This window comes from Oncorhynchus masou, chromosome 18 (assembly GCF_036934945.1).
Source record: "Oncorhynchus masou masou isolate Uvic2021 chromosome 18, UVic_Omas_1.1, whole genome shotgun sequence".
NCBI classification, from domain to species: domain Eukaryota; kingdom Metazoa; phylum Chordata; class Actinopteri; order Salmoniformes; family Salmonidae; genus Oncorhynchus; species Oncorhynchus masou.
The window spans coordinates 69,902,020-69,915,849 of record NC_088229.1 but is presented as its reverse complement, the minus strand read 5'-3'; the positions used below and the strand labels follow the sequence as shown (position 1 = coordinate 69,915,849).

Genomic DNA, 13,830 nt, shown 5'->3' with positions numbered 1-13,830 from the left:
GAGTCGGCTCGGGGATTCAAACCAGCAATCTTTCTGTTACTGGCCCAACACTCTTAAATGCTGCATTAACTAAAAACAGCATGGCAAAGAAATTCACTGAGGTTAATTACATCTTTCTAATGTCGTCCACTCTCTCTGGAGGCAAGTATTAAGAGATTATAGAGCTATTCCTTATCTAATCTTTAACCTTTATCTAACCTTTAACCATTTTACAATTCAACTCCAATGGGCTACGGACGTCCCAAGGATCCCAAATAGCACGGACTACACGGACTGTTCCAGCAGAGGGAACACCCCCCTATCCACATCGATGGAACAGTAGTGGAGAGGGTAGTAAGTTTTAAGTTCCTCGGCATACACATCACAGACAAACTGAATTGGTCCACCCACACAGACAGCATCGTGAAGAAGGCACAGCAGCGCCTCTTCAACCTCAGGAGGCTGAAGAAATTCGGCTTGTCACTAAAAGCACTCACAAACTTCTACAGATGCACAATCGAGAGCATCCTGGCGGGCTGTATCAACGCCTGGTACGGCAACTGCTCCTCCCACAACCGTAAGGCTCTCCAGAGGGTAGTGAGGTCTGCACAACGCATCACCGGGGGCAAACTACCTGCCCTCCAGGACACCTACACCACCCGATGTTACAGGAAGGCCATAAAGATCATCAAGGACAACAACCACCCGAGCCACTGCCTGTTCACCCCGCTATCATCCAGAAGGCGAGGTCAGTACAGGTGCATCAAAGCTGGGACCGAGAGACTGAAAAACAGCTTCTATCTCAAGGCCATCAGACTGTTAAACAGCCACCACTAACATTGAATGGCTGCTGCCAACACACTGACTCAACTCCAGCCACTTTAATAATGGGAATTGATGGGAAATTATGTAAAATATATCACTAGCCACTTTAAACAATGCTACCTAATATAATGTTTACATACCCTACATTATTCATCTCATATGTATACGTATATACTGTACTCTATATCATCCACTGCATCTTTATGTAATACATGTATCACTAGCCACTTTAACTATGCCACTTTGTTTACATACTCATCTCATATGTATATAATGTACTCGATACCATCTACTGTATCTTGCCTATGCTGCTCTGTACCATCACTCATTCATATATCTTTATGTACATATTCTTTATCCCCTTACACTTGTGTGTTTAAGACAGTAGTTTTGGAATTGTTAGTTAGATTACTTGTTGGTTATTACTGCATTGTCGGAACTAGAAGCACAAACATTTCGCTACACTCGCATTAACATCTGCTAACCATGTGTATGTGACAAATAAAATTTGATTTGATTTGAGTAATGGCACAAAAAGAGCCCCTTCTCAGAGATGACGTCACCGTGTGGACGTAACGCACGTCGGAAGTGCAGGTGCATCAGCATCACAACAAGAGCGGGACAAGGCTGGCTGGTAACGGGGATCCAGTTTATATTTCAGATAGCATCTGTCATTATTTAACGTTGTTCATTACACACTCGGTAACATCGCAATGGCTTTGAATAAGAACAATTCTGAATCCGGAGGCGTCATTATCACCAACAATGAAAGGTAAACGTTTAGCTAGCTTATTCGTACTAGCGTAGTGCTTTTCAGTCAACGTGAGCAAGTTAGCCGTATACGTTCCGTTAGCTAACTGTGTGCATGAAGCGAGCTATGTAGTCTAGCTTATATTTTTGTGTAGTTTACCAGCTAGCCATTCAATGTTTTGTAGTTACTGTAGCGTTAGCATTGCGTATTATTTCAGGCACCAAGCTAACAGATCTTGCCTTGTGTCTTGTCAACATTTGCCGGGACTCTTGTTTACCATAATGATGGTCATCTTGTGTTGACTGCCGCTCACGTCAACTAATCGGTTGAGGTTGAGCTAAGTTAGCCCCTACAAAGTTGCAAAATATAGCTAAATAACTAACTAGTTAGCAAAGGATAGCCTGCTCTGGCAAATAGTGTCGCTCTTTTCCCGATCATAGTTAACGTTACGTATCTGTCATGCGGGTCTGGGGGTTAACAGGTAAGATGTTATAACTAGCCTCCTAGCCAGTCACCAGTGTTGGAAAAACGACCCAATTGTCATACTTTCGTAAAAGTAAAGAGACCTTAATGTACCGAACAAAAGTATAAACGCAACATGTGAAGTGTTGGTCCCATGTTTCATGAGCTGAAATAAAATATCCCACTATTTTTCCATACGCACCAAAAGTTTATTTCTGTCAAATGTTGTGCCCAAATTTGTTTGCATCCCTGTTAGTGAATGTGTCTCCGTTGTTAAGATAGTCCATACACCTGACAGGGGTGGCATCTCAAGAAGCTGATTAAGCAGCATGATCATTACACAGGTGAAACTTGTTTTGGGGACAATAAAAGGCCTCTCTAAAATGTGCAGTTTTGTCACACAACACAATGCCACAGATGTCTCAAGTTTTCAGGGAACCCAGGACCTCCACATCTGGCTTCTTCACCTGTGGAATCGTCTGAGACCCGCCACCCAGACAGCTGATGGAGCCAAGAAGTATTTCTGTCTGTAATAAAGCCCTTTTGTGGGGGAAAACACATTCTGATTGGCTGATTAGCCAAGTGGGTGGACCTATGCCCTCCCAGGCCCACCCATGGCTGCACTCCTGCCCAGTCATGTGAAATCCCTTGATTAGGGTCAAATTAATTTATTTCAATTTACTGATTTTCCTTATATGAACTGTAACTCAGTAAAATTGTTGCATGTTTTATTTTTGTTCAGTATAGAAAACGACTAGTTAAAGTCACCTAGTGTAGTAATACATGTGTAAAAGTATTTTGTTTTAAATATACTTAAGTATAAATAATTTCAAATCCCTTTTATATTAAGCAATCTAGACAGCACCATTTTCTTATTTTAATTTAATTTACGATAGCCAGGGGCACACGATGCATGTGAGATTTTAGTGAGTCAGCCAGATCGGAGGCAGTAGGGTTAACCAGTGATGTTCTCTTGATAATTGTGTGAATTGGACCATTTTCCTGTCCTGCTAACCCTTCGAAATGTAACGAGTACATTTGGGAGTCAGAGAAAATAAAAAAAGTACTTTATTTTCTTTAGGAATGTAGTGAAATAAAAGTTAAATAGTGAAGTACAGATACACCCCCCCCTTTAAAAAAAAAAATATATATATATATCTTTTAATTTAATTTTTTTTTAACACAAGTGCTAGCCACGAGTGTCATCAGGCCCAAGCCTATTATACATTACTAGGTCTTTACTGAAGAGAAGCAATGGATCCCTTTAGGTAACTGACCAATTTAGACAGTTGCACAATGGCCCCTAATCTCATAATCTTGCTCTTTACTGCAGAGTTGCAATGGGTCATTTTAGGTAACCAACTTGGAGCCCTTTTAGGTAACTGACCAGCTTGGACAGTTACACAATGCCCCCCTAATCTCTTAAACCTGTTTTTTTTAAATATATATATATTTTTAGCTCCATGTGGTTATGAAAAAGGATGATTGTCATGTTGATTTTAGATAAAGTAATAATGAATTGGCTTGCAACATCAACCTTATATGTTGGCAAATATGTGTCATCAGTGTGTTGATGAGCTATGAGAATGTGGAGCTGGTGTTCTGTGAAGCAGAGTGCCTGCCTGGTGCCTTCAGGAAGAGTAAGAAGGGGAGCATCTTCCTGACCCCCTACAGGGTAAGAGGAGACACACTTCTTTACCATGCAAACATATTATACAACCAACACCTTAGCCCCTAACACATAGGCACCTATCTAGGTATGAAAGGATGGCTGTAAATCAAGTTGTCTCTCCTCAGGTGATATTTGTGGCGAAGGGGGGTCGTGATGCTCTGCAGTCCTTCATGATGCCTTTCTACCTGATGAAGGGCTGTGAGGTCAAACAGCCTGTCCTGGGGGCCAACTACATCAAAGGCACAGTCAGCGCAGAGCCCGGAGGTGTGTTTGTGTGTGAGAGAGGGAGTCTGACTGTGTTTCCCACAAGCCCTCAATGAACTTCACACTCATTACCTGAGAAATATACGATGTACATTTATTAGACGTATCTAGCCAAGGACCACTGCTGTGCTAAAAATGGACTTTAAAAATAGAAATCAGGATTATATTTATTTTAGTTTTGAAAGTTGGTAACTGTACTTCTCACTTTCCAGGAGGCTGGGAGGGCTGTGCCACCTTTAAGATGGTGTTTGCTGCAGGAGGAGCCATAGAGTTTGGACAGTACATGTTACAGGTCGCTGCACAAGGTAAATGACTTTCGGAGCTGATTCTGTGATCAATTTTCCCAATGACTATCTCCTTTTTAAATAGCTAGATTTAAATGATGTCTTTCCCCCCACTTCCCCTGTGCAGCGTCCAGAGGGCAGCCTGTGAGTGGTGGCTTTGGGGGTTGTCCCTACATGGGCAACGGGGCCTATGCTTACCCTCCTCCCCCAGCCAATGGGTACCCGGCGGGACCCCCACCCGGGTACTCTTACCCTAACCCCCCTCCACAAGGTACGGATCAGACTACTGTTGTCTTCCTATGAATTTCTTTTTGTACTTGTCTAATTGAAAATGGGAAAACCTAAGTTAATCATAACCAGCCCATGTAATATTGTGTTTCATATGTATTATTTGTTTCTCTGCAGGTGTATTCTACCCCAACCCACCAGCGTTTGATGGTCCTGCGGCCTACATGCCCCCACCGCCCTACTCTGCCCCCCTGGGGCAGCAGGCCCCCCACGACCCTGCCCTGCCTTCCACACCTGCAGGTCAGAATACATTTAGGTTATTTTTCTTTTTTTGCAAAGTACCTTCAGTAATGGTAGTTTAATTAGCGTGATGAGTGAGCTCATGCTGCCGACACATTAAGTAAGGACAATGAATTCACTTCTCTTGCTTTCTATGTGTTTTTCCCCCACTTCTCTCTCTTTTCACTGGTGTTTCTCTCTCCTTCCACCAGCGGAGGCAAAGGCAGCAGAGGCAGCAACCAGTGGCAGCTGTTCCACACTTCCTCCCACCTACTTGCCACAGGTACCCCTGTTTAGCACTTTTTTTTACCAACCTAAATCTGATGTGTAGGAACACATTTTAATCTAATAGACATACAGTACCAGCCAAAAGTTTGGACACACCGACTCATTCAAGGGTTTTACTTTTTTTTTTAAATACTATTTTCTACATTGTAGAATAATAGTGAAGACTTCAAAACTATGAAATAACATCTATGGAATCAGGTAGTAACCAAAAAAAGCATTAAACAAATCTAAATATATTTTAGATTCTTCAAAGTAGCCACCCTTGATGTGTCATCAAGTGCCTTGATGATAGCTTTGCACTCTTGGCATTCTCTCAACCAGCTTCACCTGGAATGTTTTTCCAACAGTCTTGAAGGAGTTCTCGCATATGCTGAGCACTTGTTGGCTGCTTTTTCTTCACTCTGGGGTTCAACTCATCCCAAACCATCTCAATTGGTTTGAGGTCGGGTGATTGTTGAGGCCAGGTCATCTGATGCAGCACTCCATCACTCTCCATCTTGGTCAAATAGCCCTTACACAGCCTGGAGGTGTGTTTTGGGTCATTGTCCTTTTGAAAAACAAATGATAGTCCCACTAAGCACAAACCAGATGAGATGGCATATCTCTGCAGAATGCTGTGGTAGCCATGCTGGTTAAGCGTGCCTTGAATTCTAAATGAATTACAATGTCACCAGCAAAGCACCATCACACCACCTCCTCCATGCTTCACGGTGGGAACCACACATGCAGAGATCATCCATTCACCTATTCTGCGTTCCACAAAGACACAGCAGTTGCAACCAAAAATCTCTAATTTGGACTCACCAGTCCAAAGGACAGATTTCCACCGATCTAATGTCCATTGCTCGTGTTTCTTGGCCCAAGCAAGTCTCTTCTTCTTATTGGTGTCCTTTTAGTGGTGGTTTCTTTGCAGTAATTTGACCATGAAGGCCTGATTCAAGCAGTCTCCCCTGAAGAGTTGATGTTGAGATGTGTCGATTACTTGAACGCTGTGAAGCATATTGGGCTGCAATTTCTGAGGCTGGTAACTCTAATGAACTTATCCTCTGCAGCAGAGGTAACTCTGGGTCTTCCTTTCTTGTGGCAGTCCTCACGAGAGCCAGTTTCATCATAGCGCTTAATGGGTTTTTGAGACTGCACTTTAAGAATCTTTGAAAGTTCTTGAAATGTTTCAGATTGACTGACCTTCATCTCTTACAGTAATGATGGACTGTCTCTTTGCTAATTTCAGCTGTTCTTACCATAATATGGTCTTTACTAAATAGGGCTGGCTGTCTTCTGTATTTCACCCCTACCTTGTCACAACACAACTGATTGGCTCAAATGCATTAGGAAGGAAAGAAATTCCACAAATTAACTTTTAACAAGGCACACATGTTAATTGAAATGCATTCCAGGTGACTACTTCATGAAGCTGGTTGAGAGGATGCCAAGAGTTTATAAAGTGGGCAAAGGGTGGTTACATTGAAAGTTCAAAAATATATTTATTTTTAACACCTTTGTTGTTGTTGGTTGCTACATGATTGCATAGTTTTGATGTTTTCACCATTTTTATATATACATTTTTTTTACAATGTGGAAAATGGTACAAATAAAGAAAACCCCTTGAAAGAGTAGGTGTGCAAACTTTGGACTGGTACTGTAATTAACATAAGTTTCGATTTAGAAGGGTATGGATTCTCCTAATTTTTTAAATATTTAAATTGTTTGTACTTTGGCCCAGCATCAGGTAGGAGAGGCAGGGTCATTGCGGAAGGTTCATGCAGACAACTGCCCGACCAATAAACATAGAGCAGGTCAGAGTACAGCCAATGAATGCTGTGCAGGAAGCGGCACACTGTAGTGCTTTTAACTCAGTATGATGTCCTCCATACTGTGTATATCTGTAATGTGTTTTTCTCCTCTTCTCCAGGACAACCCACCCCCCTACTCCCCTACTGAAGACAAGAAGAGCCAGTAGAGAGCTCCCACTCCTCCTTCACACGGCCTGTACCACCACCCCATCTCTCTATCCCTATGATGTCTTTGTTCCTTCTTTCTCTTCCACCAACCCCTCCTTTTGGTCTATATCCTCTCGGTCTACCTTGCTCCCTTTTTAAGTCACTCCACCCCTCCTCTGGCCAGTCTCTTAACTCACAACCAGCTATGTCAGCTCCTCTTCCCAGCTCGTGTACAGGCAGTTACCTTCTGAGTTCCACTAAACAGTTCTCTCCACCTGACTTTAACTAAACAGTGTTACTTACAGCTTTTCTAGTGGTTGATGATATGATTGTAGCTTGTTTGAGCCAAAGATGTCAGGAAAAAGGGGAATATTAGGTTAAGACAGAGGTGTTTTTGACTGAGGTTTAGTAGTATTCTTGGGTACGTGCCTTTTTCTGCATTGCCAAACACTACATTTTCTTGCCAGATCAGACAACGGCAAGATGGCTAAAGCAGAAACGGACAGACATGCAGGCTCAAGGTTTAGCAGGTCGTTTTGGTGAGAACCTGGTTTATTTCAGAAGACCGTTGATGACTAATTGAACAGGACTGTGATTTCTCAGCTTTCCAGGGGCTAGTGAAAGGCTGTATATTGTTGATTTCATTTATTATTTCTCTGTACAGGCTTTTAATGTGACAACTTTTAATGAGAGGATAGCAGTAGATCATTGGACCAGGTCTTTGTTGAAAATTTACATATCTGAAATAACACCCTTCTATAAAGGGAATATAGTGTAATTTGAGACTTTCCCATTGTGTTGATAGGAACCAAAATGTCCGGTATAGTGGACAGCTATCTAGAACACTAAGAATCCCTGATCCCAGTTGAACTATCAAACTACATGGAAAGATGATCTTAGCTTTCTGCGACTACTGCTACTTCCTGTGTGTGTGTGTATATAGAGCAGTTGCCCTATGATGTCATGTCCTGTGTCACTCTTCTGAACATTCTAGAACTCACTCACCCACCACATCACATCAAGGAAATTAAACAAATTAAATAGTTCCTTGCATCACATTTACTCTGCAGTGTTCTGGACTAACATATTAGATCAATAGTCACATCTCTCACATCTAACTACACTGATGGCTATCAACTTCTCTTGTGGTGTGTCCTTCACTGACATGTTTGAGGTCAGTCTCCTGAATCTGATCTGAGCACCTTAATATTTGGGCATCTCTCTTTCTCTCTGGCACAATGCAGCTGGAAGATTCTTTGCACTTTCAGAATGCTATGCATCGGGCCTCTTTGCGCCTGCCATGGCTATGTGTATAGTTAAAAAAGTCAGATATGGCTATATTTATTTCAAGTTCCCACTAATTTATTGATTAATTCATTTGAAATGGTCAAATATATTATTAAAAAGACCAAAGCATGGGCTCAATTGTAACTAATATGGATTGAATTTTTATTAAACTGATCTTGTGATGTGAAGTGTGTCTATTTTATTAATTTGACAGTAGTGCATTTTTCTGTACACATTGTGATGCAAGCCTGGGTACCCAACTTTCTGTATTTTTTTTTATACGCTACGTCATTGCCTTTGTTTAACAAAACGACAAACTGTCTAAATCGGAAGACCACATTTTAAATACCATCTTTGTCCAGTTCCAACTTCCAACACAAAGTAGTGCAAACCATTTAACGTCAGCTCCATTAAAAATCCAACAGGAACTTCTGTGAAATTTCTTCGGCCTTTAGGGACCCTAGACATGTGCTTTTCCCTTCTCTTAAGGAAAACCAGTTTCCCGCACAGTAGTCATTTCCAGTTCCTAACTGTGCTCACGGTTCTGAGAACCTGCAAATCCCACACCAGTATCCCAAAGACTAGTCCACTGTCCTGAGTGATCCCATATTTCAGAACATTAACAGTGCAGAAGAGTCCCATGTCACATATGTACTTACGAGTCGCTCCCGTTCAAGTCCGTGTCCCACAACAGGACTGTAAAAACATCTGTACAGTAAGGCGAGATCAGAACACTCATCAGCTTTGCAAGACTAGTCCCTTGTGACATTGTTAGCTCAGTTGTTCCCTTTCGTGTTGTCGTCACGGCGAGCAGAGGGTGACGCTGACGCCCTCCCCTATCCGACAGGCGGGGGAACAGCTCCTGAGTGAAGGCATAGTAGAAGGAATGCAGCCTCATCAGCCTGTCTTCGTACTACGTTCCCGCCTCGTAATCCAGCAGCATTACAATGTGGTGGTTAGTGACCAGCCACTGTCTCCCGGCGCCCGCTGTGCCAGGCGTTCAGCTGATCCTCGTCTAGCTGGAGGCTCCAGGACAGATCGTTCATTACCACCATGCTACTCTTTCCCTTTTCCTTCCTGGGGATGCCCTCATAGGTGAACTGGGGGAGAGACGCAGGGGTCAAGGGTTATGTTGGGAAGTCTCAAAAGACATAGATGCAATTCTATAGTCCCCAAACTCAACTCTGGACCTGGAAGCCAGTTACACTGCCCACCCCCTTCACACTCTGACCCCCAGGTAGGCCCATGGCCTTCACACTCTGACCCCCTGCTCTGGGCTACTTTGGCCTTTACACTCTGACCCCCAGGTAGGCCCATGGCTTGGACACCTCCAGTTCCCAGTACTGCTTTCTGTGTTTGAAGCCCTGGAAGCAGAGCACCTGCCAGGTGTGGTCTTGGTGAGTCTTGTGGGCGGGGACACGGCGCAGCACTCCTCCTGGGAGAGTAGCAGGTGACTGTTGGCCGTACGAGGGTCAGAGTGCAGAGGTCTGTGGAGGGAGCATGTGAGAAGATGCATATTAGTCACAATTGGCTCTAAAACAGCAGATAGGCAATACATCATGGTTATGTTGGCAAACTTTTTTAACATCCTTCCTTTTGAGTGACAATTTCACCCATAATATGTTTTGGATACAAATGCTCAATTGTTTATGAATTACATTCATGTCTTACTACCAGGAAGTCTAAAAAGACAGGTTGAGTGGGCCGGGAGCTGATATTCATGAGCCTTGATGAGCTCATTTGAAATGCTTATTATATGGAATAAACACAGCGAGTAAAGTGTTGGTTCCATGTTTCATGAGCTGAAATGAAAGACTCCAGAAATGTTTCGTATACACAAAAAGCTTATTTCTCTAAAATGTTGGCAACAAACATGTTTACATCCCTGTTAGTGAGTATTTCTCCTTTACCAAGATAATCCATCCAACTGACAGGTGTGGCATATCAAGAAGCTGATTAAACAGTATGGTTATTACACAGGTGCACCTTGTGCTGGGGACAAAAGGCCACTCTAAAATGTGCTGTTTTAGACCATGTGTAACCATGCCAGCCCAGAACCTCCACATCCAGTATCTTCACCTGCAGGATTGTCTGAGACCAGACATCCGAACAGCTGATGAAACTGAGGACTATTTCTGTTTGTAATAAAGCTCTTTTGTGGGGAAAAGCGTATTCTGATTGGCTGGGCCTGGCTCCCAAGTGGGCGTATGCTCTCCCAGCGCCACCCATGGCTGCGCCCCTGCCCGACGTGAAATCCATAGATTTAGCCTAATGAATTTATATCAATTGACTGATTTCCTCATATGAACTGTAATTCAATAAAATCGTTGAAGTTGTTGCATGTTTTATGTTATCTACAGTTGAAGACGGAGGTTTACATACTCTTAGCTTGAAGTCATTAAAACTCGTTTTTCAACCACTCCACAAATTTCTTGTTAACAAACTATAGTCTTGGCAAGTCGGTTAGGACATCTACTTTGTGTATGACACAAGTCATTTTTCCAACAATTGTTTACAGACAGGTTATTTCACTTATAATTCACTGTATCACAATTCCAGTGTATTTGGCTAAGGTGTATATAAACTTCCGACTTCCAACTGTATAAAGCATTAATGCAAACACCTCCAATGTATCTGACATCTAATCTGTTAGAATTACTCATTAGAAAACTAGGTCAATGAATTACATTGACCTGGTTTTCCCCCTAGTTTCTACACAGATCGGAAAATGCGCCTTCAGTTATGCCGCACCTTACATGTCAAGCCATTTACAGAAAAAACAACAATAAGATGTTCTGGTGCCTCTGGGGAAATTCAAAATTCGGTTCTTACACGGCACCAATTTCTGATATTTTAAATGTTAATTGTGATTGTTTTTCTTAATGTGTACCTTATATGTCTTGTGTCTGTATATATATGTGGCTATATGCGTTTTTTTTCTTTGTATTTAAAACAGGGCGCTACTGATAATATAAATAAGAGTATAATAAAAAAATAAGTGTATGTTGCGTTTATTATTTTGTTCAGTATATATTTACATATTAGTCCTATGTCAAGCAACTTGGACGCAGTGAGCAGTGTTCACACTAGCATCAACAGATTTGTTCATTTGACAACTGTGTCAGACTTTTGAATGACAAATAACTGTCAATCAAAATTCCATGACCGTCACACAGACAAATCTACTTTACCGGGAAAAGGAACCTATTTTCAATGTAGGCCTCTCCATTGACTATGTTGGTACTTTCACCAGTGTATTGGACTGTCACTATAAAAAATAAAAATAAACTTTACCTTGGCTTTGGTGATATTCTCTGTCAGCCCAGCTCCTTTCAGTCTCCTCTATACATATTCCCACCTCCACACTCTTCCTCCACAGTAGTGACTGTGGAAACAGATGGACAATACCACATTGAGTGTGTAGTAGAATATGAATTAAATTCCACGACAGCTGCAGCACACAAATGTTGACCGCAGATAGTCCTTGTCAGACAGAATATAGTGTGTATATAGCCAGTGTTTTCCAGAAGTGTTGGGTCACAGGCAGCCAATGTGTTTGGGGCAGAATTCTTTTGACCCCTTTTTCTCCCGCAATTCATGATATCCAATTGGTAGTTACAACTCCCGTATGGACTCAGGAGAGGCGAAGGTCGAGAGCCATGCGTCCTCCGAAACACGACCCTGCCAAGCCGCACTGCTTCTTGTCGGAGGAAACACTGTACAGCTGGCGACCGAAGTTAGCGTGCACGCGCTCAGGCCGGCCACAAGGAGTCGCTAGAGCACGATGAGACAAGGACATCCGGACGACACTGGGTCAATTGTGTGCCGCCTCATGGCTCTCTGTGATACAGCCTGGGATTGTACCAGGGTCTGTAGTGACGCATCTAGCACTTAGACCGCTGTGCCACTCGGGAGCCCCCCAGAACATATTTTATGTGTTAATCTCGTTGACATCCACAAAAACATAGGAGTTACATAAGGTCTGTCTGACACTCACCTCTTGGTTCTCACTCTCACACTCCACCAGCACCTCTTCGTGGTTCTTACACTCAGAGATGGCACACTCACAGCACACACACGTTGTCTGTCCGGCAGTAGTACACCAGGGGCTTCTTGTGTCGGTCACACAGAATCAGGGTCATGGCTCTGGCCATGTCGCCCCTCATAACTGGGACAGTGTCTCTACCGGATGCGCCGGCACTGTTCGCTGAGGCCTCAGCCAGAGAGGACAGGGACACGTTGCGATTCAGGACAAGCCTGGTGGTGAATTTCTCATTGCAGATAGGGCATATCGGATATGGACTTCGTGTCCCAGTGCGCCGTGATGCAGTCTCGACAGAAGGTGTGACCGCATGGGACGGTGACTGGGATGGTGAAGGGATCCAAACAAATGATGCAGGACAAATTGTGGGCCTCCATCACTACAGTGTATCTGTGTACAAAACACTCCCCTTCAGGTCTGTGGAGAGAAATTAATGGGAGAAGTAGGACATGTGGGTTGCCGATACAGTAGCTCCATTACATGGATATTGCTTTCAATATTGATTCTAAGATTGCTTCATGCATACTGTAGTTGTCATAATGTCAATTGAAAACCCAACCATTACTGTATACTATACTGGCCTACTGTATACTGGCCTACTGTATATTGGTCTACTGTATTTTTTTACATTTTTTATTTTACCTTTATTTAACTAGGCAAGTCAGTTAAGAACAAATTCTTATTTTCAATGTCGGCCTCGGAACAGTGGGTTAACTGCCTTGTTCAGGGGCAGAACACTGGCCTACTGTATACTGGCCTTCTTATCGGCAGCATCACTAGAAAAAGAGTCATTTTGAAGAAGGACCATGGTGACAGCTGGACCTTATCAGCAACTCGACGTTCCATTATGGGATGTCATTGCATGAGTCACACGATGCTACATAGGCTATACAGGGCTCAAGTGGAGGCTGCGGAGGGGAGAACGTTCATAATAATGGCTGTAAAGGAGTAAATGAAATGAAATTCACTCCATCCCAGGCATTATTATGAGCCGTCCTCCCCACAGCAGCCTTCACTGGCTCCTACATATTATGCTGTGTGACCTGGAATTTGATTTCAGGAGTAGCAATGCACCTAGAAAAATGAAGGATTCTGGCTTTAATATCGCAAAGATTTTTCATTGTGCTCTTAAATGTATTTGTGTGCGCCTACATTTTTCAACTGAGGCGCACAAATGCAGTTTAGGTAAGCATAGAGCCCTGCTATAGCAAAGCCAGCAGTTTGTAGCTAGCAAGCCTACATCAAATTAATGGAAATCATAGTAGCTACTACTTAGCCAGTTAGCTACTTTGTAACCATTATTACAGTAAAAAGACAACTATCAAGTCGAAAGATGAGTACAGTTCTATGAATCAAAGGTAAAACACTTAACATATTGTCATTCTAAGATTCGATTTTAAAGTAAATGTTGCTCACCGCTGTAATAAATTAATATAGGTCATCTAATTTGAATACAGTAGCTGGGAATCCGTCTCATCAAATTACATATGAAGCGCCATATGATGACGAAGTACTCATAAATATCATAC

General features: G+C 42.7%; 1 protein-coding gene and 1 pseudogene across 1 annotated transcript; one reads left to right on the top strand and one right to left on the bottom strand.

The window, feature by feature from the left end:
* The first annotated feature begins 1,384 nt into the window (after window positions 1–1,384).
* On the top strand, window positions 1,385–8,447 carry LOC135505203 (WW domain-binding protein 2-like). The gene is made up of 8 exons (XM_064924367.1): window positions 1,385–1,576; window positions 3,584–3,692; window positions 3,815–3,953; window positions 4,166–4,258; window positions 4,365–4,508; window positions 4,643–4,765; window positions 4,957–5,027; window positions 6,945–8,447. Exons 1-8 carry the CDS (start codon window positions 1,518–1,520, stop codon window positions 6,990–6,992), a joined length of 786 nt encoding a protein of 261 aa, XP_064780439.1. The 5' UTR covers window positions 1,385–1,517; the 3' UTR covers window positions 6,993–8,447.
* Window positions 8,448–8,507: 60 nt separating this feature from the next.
* LOC135505204 (E3 ubiquitin-protein ligase TRIM65-like) lies at window positions 8,508–13,803 on the bottom strand (annotated as a pseudogene).
* Between the last annotated feature and the right edge of the window lie 27 nt (window positions 13,804–13,830).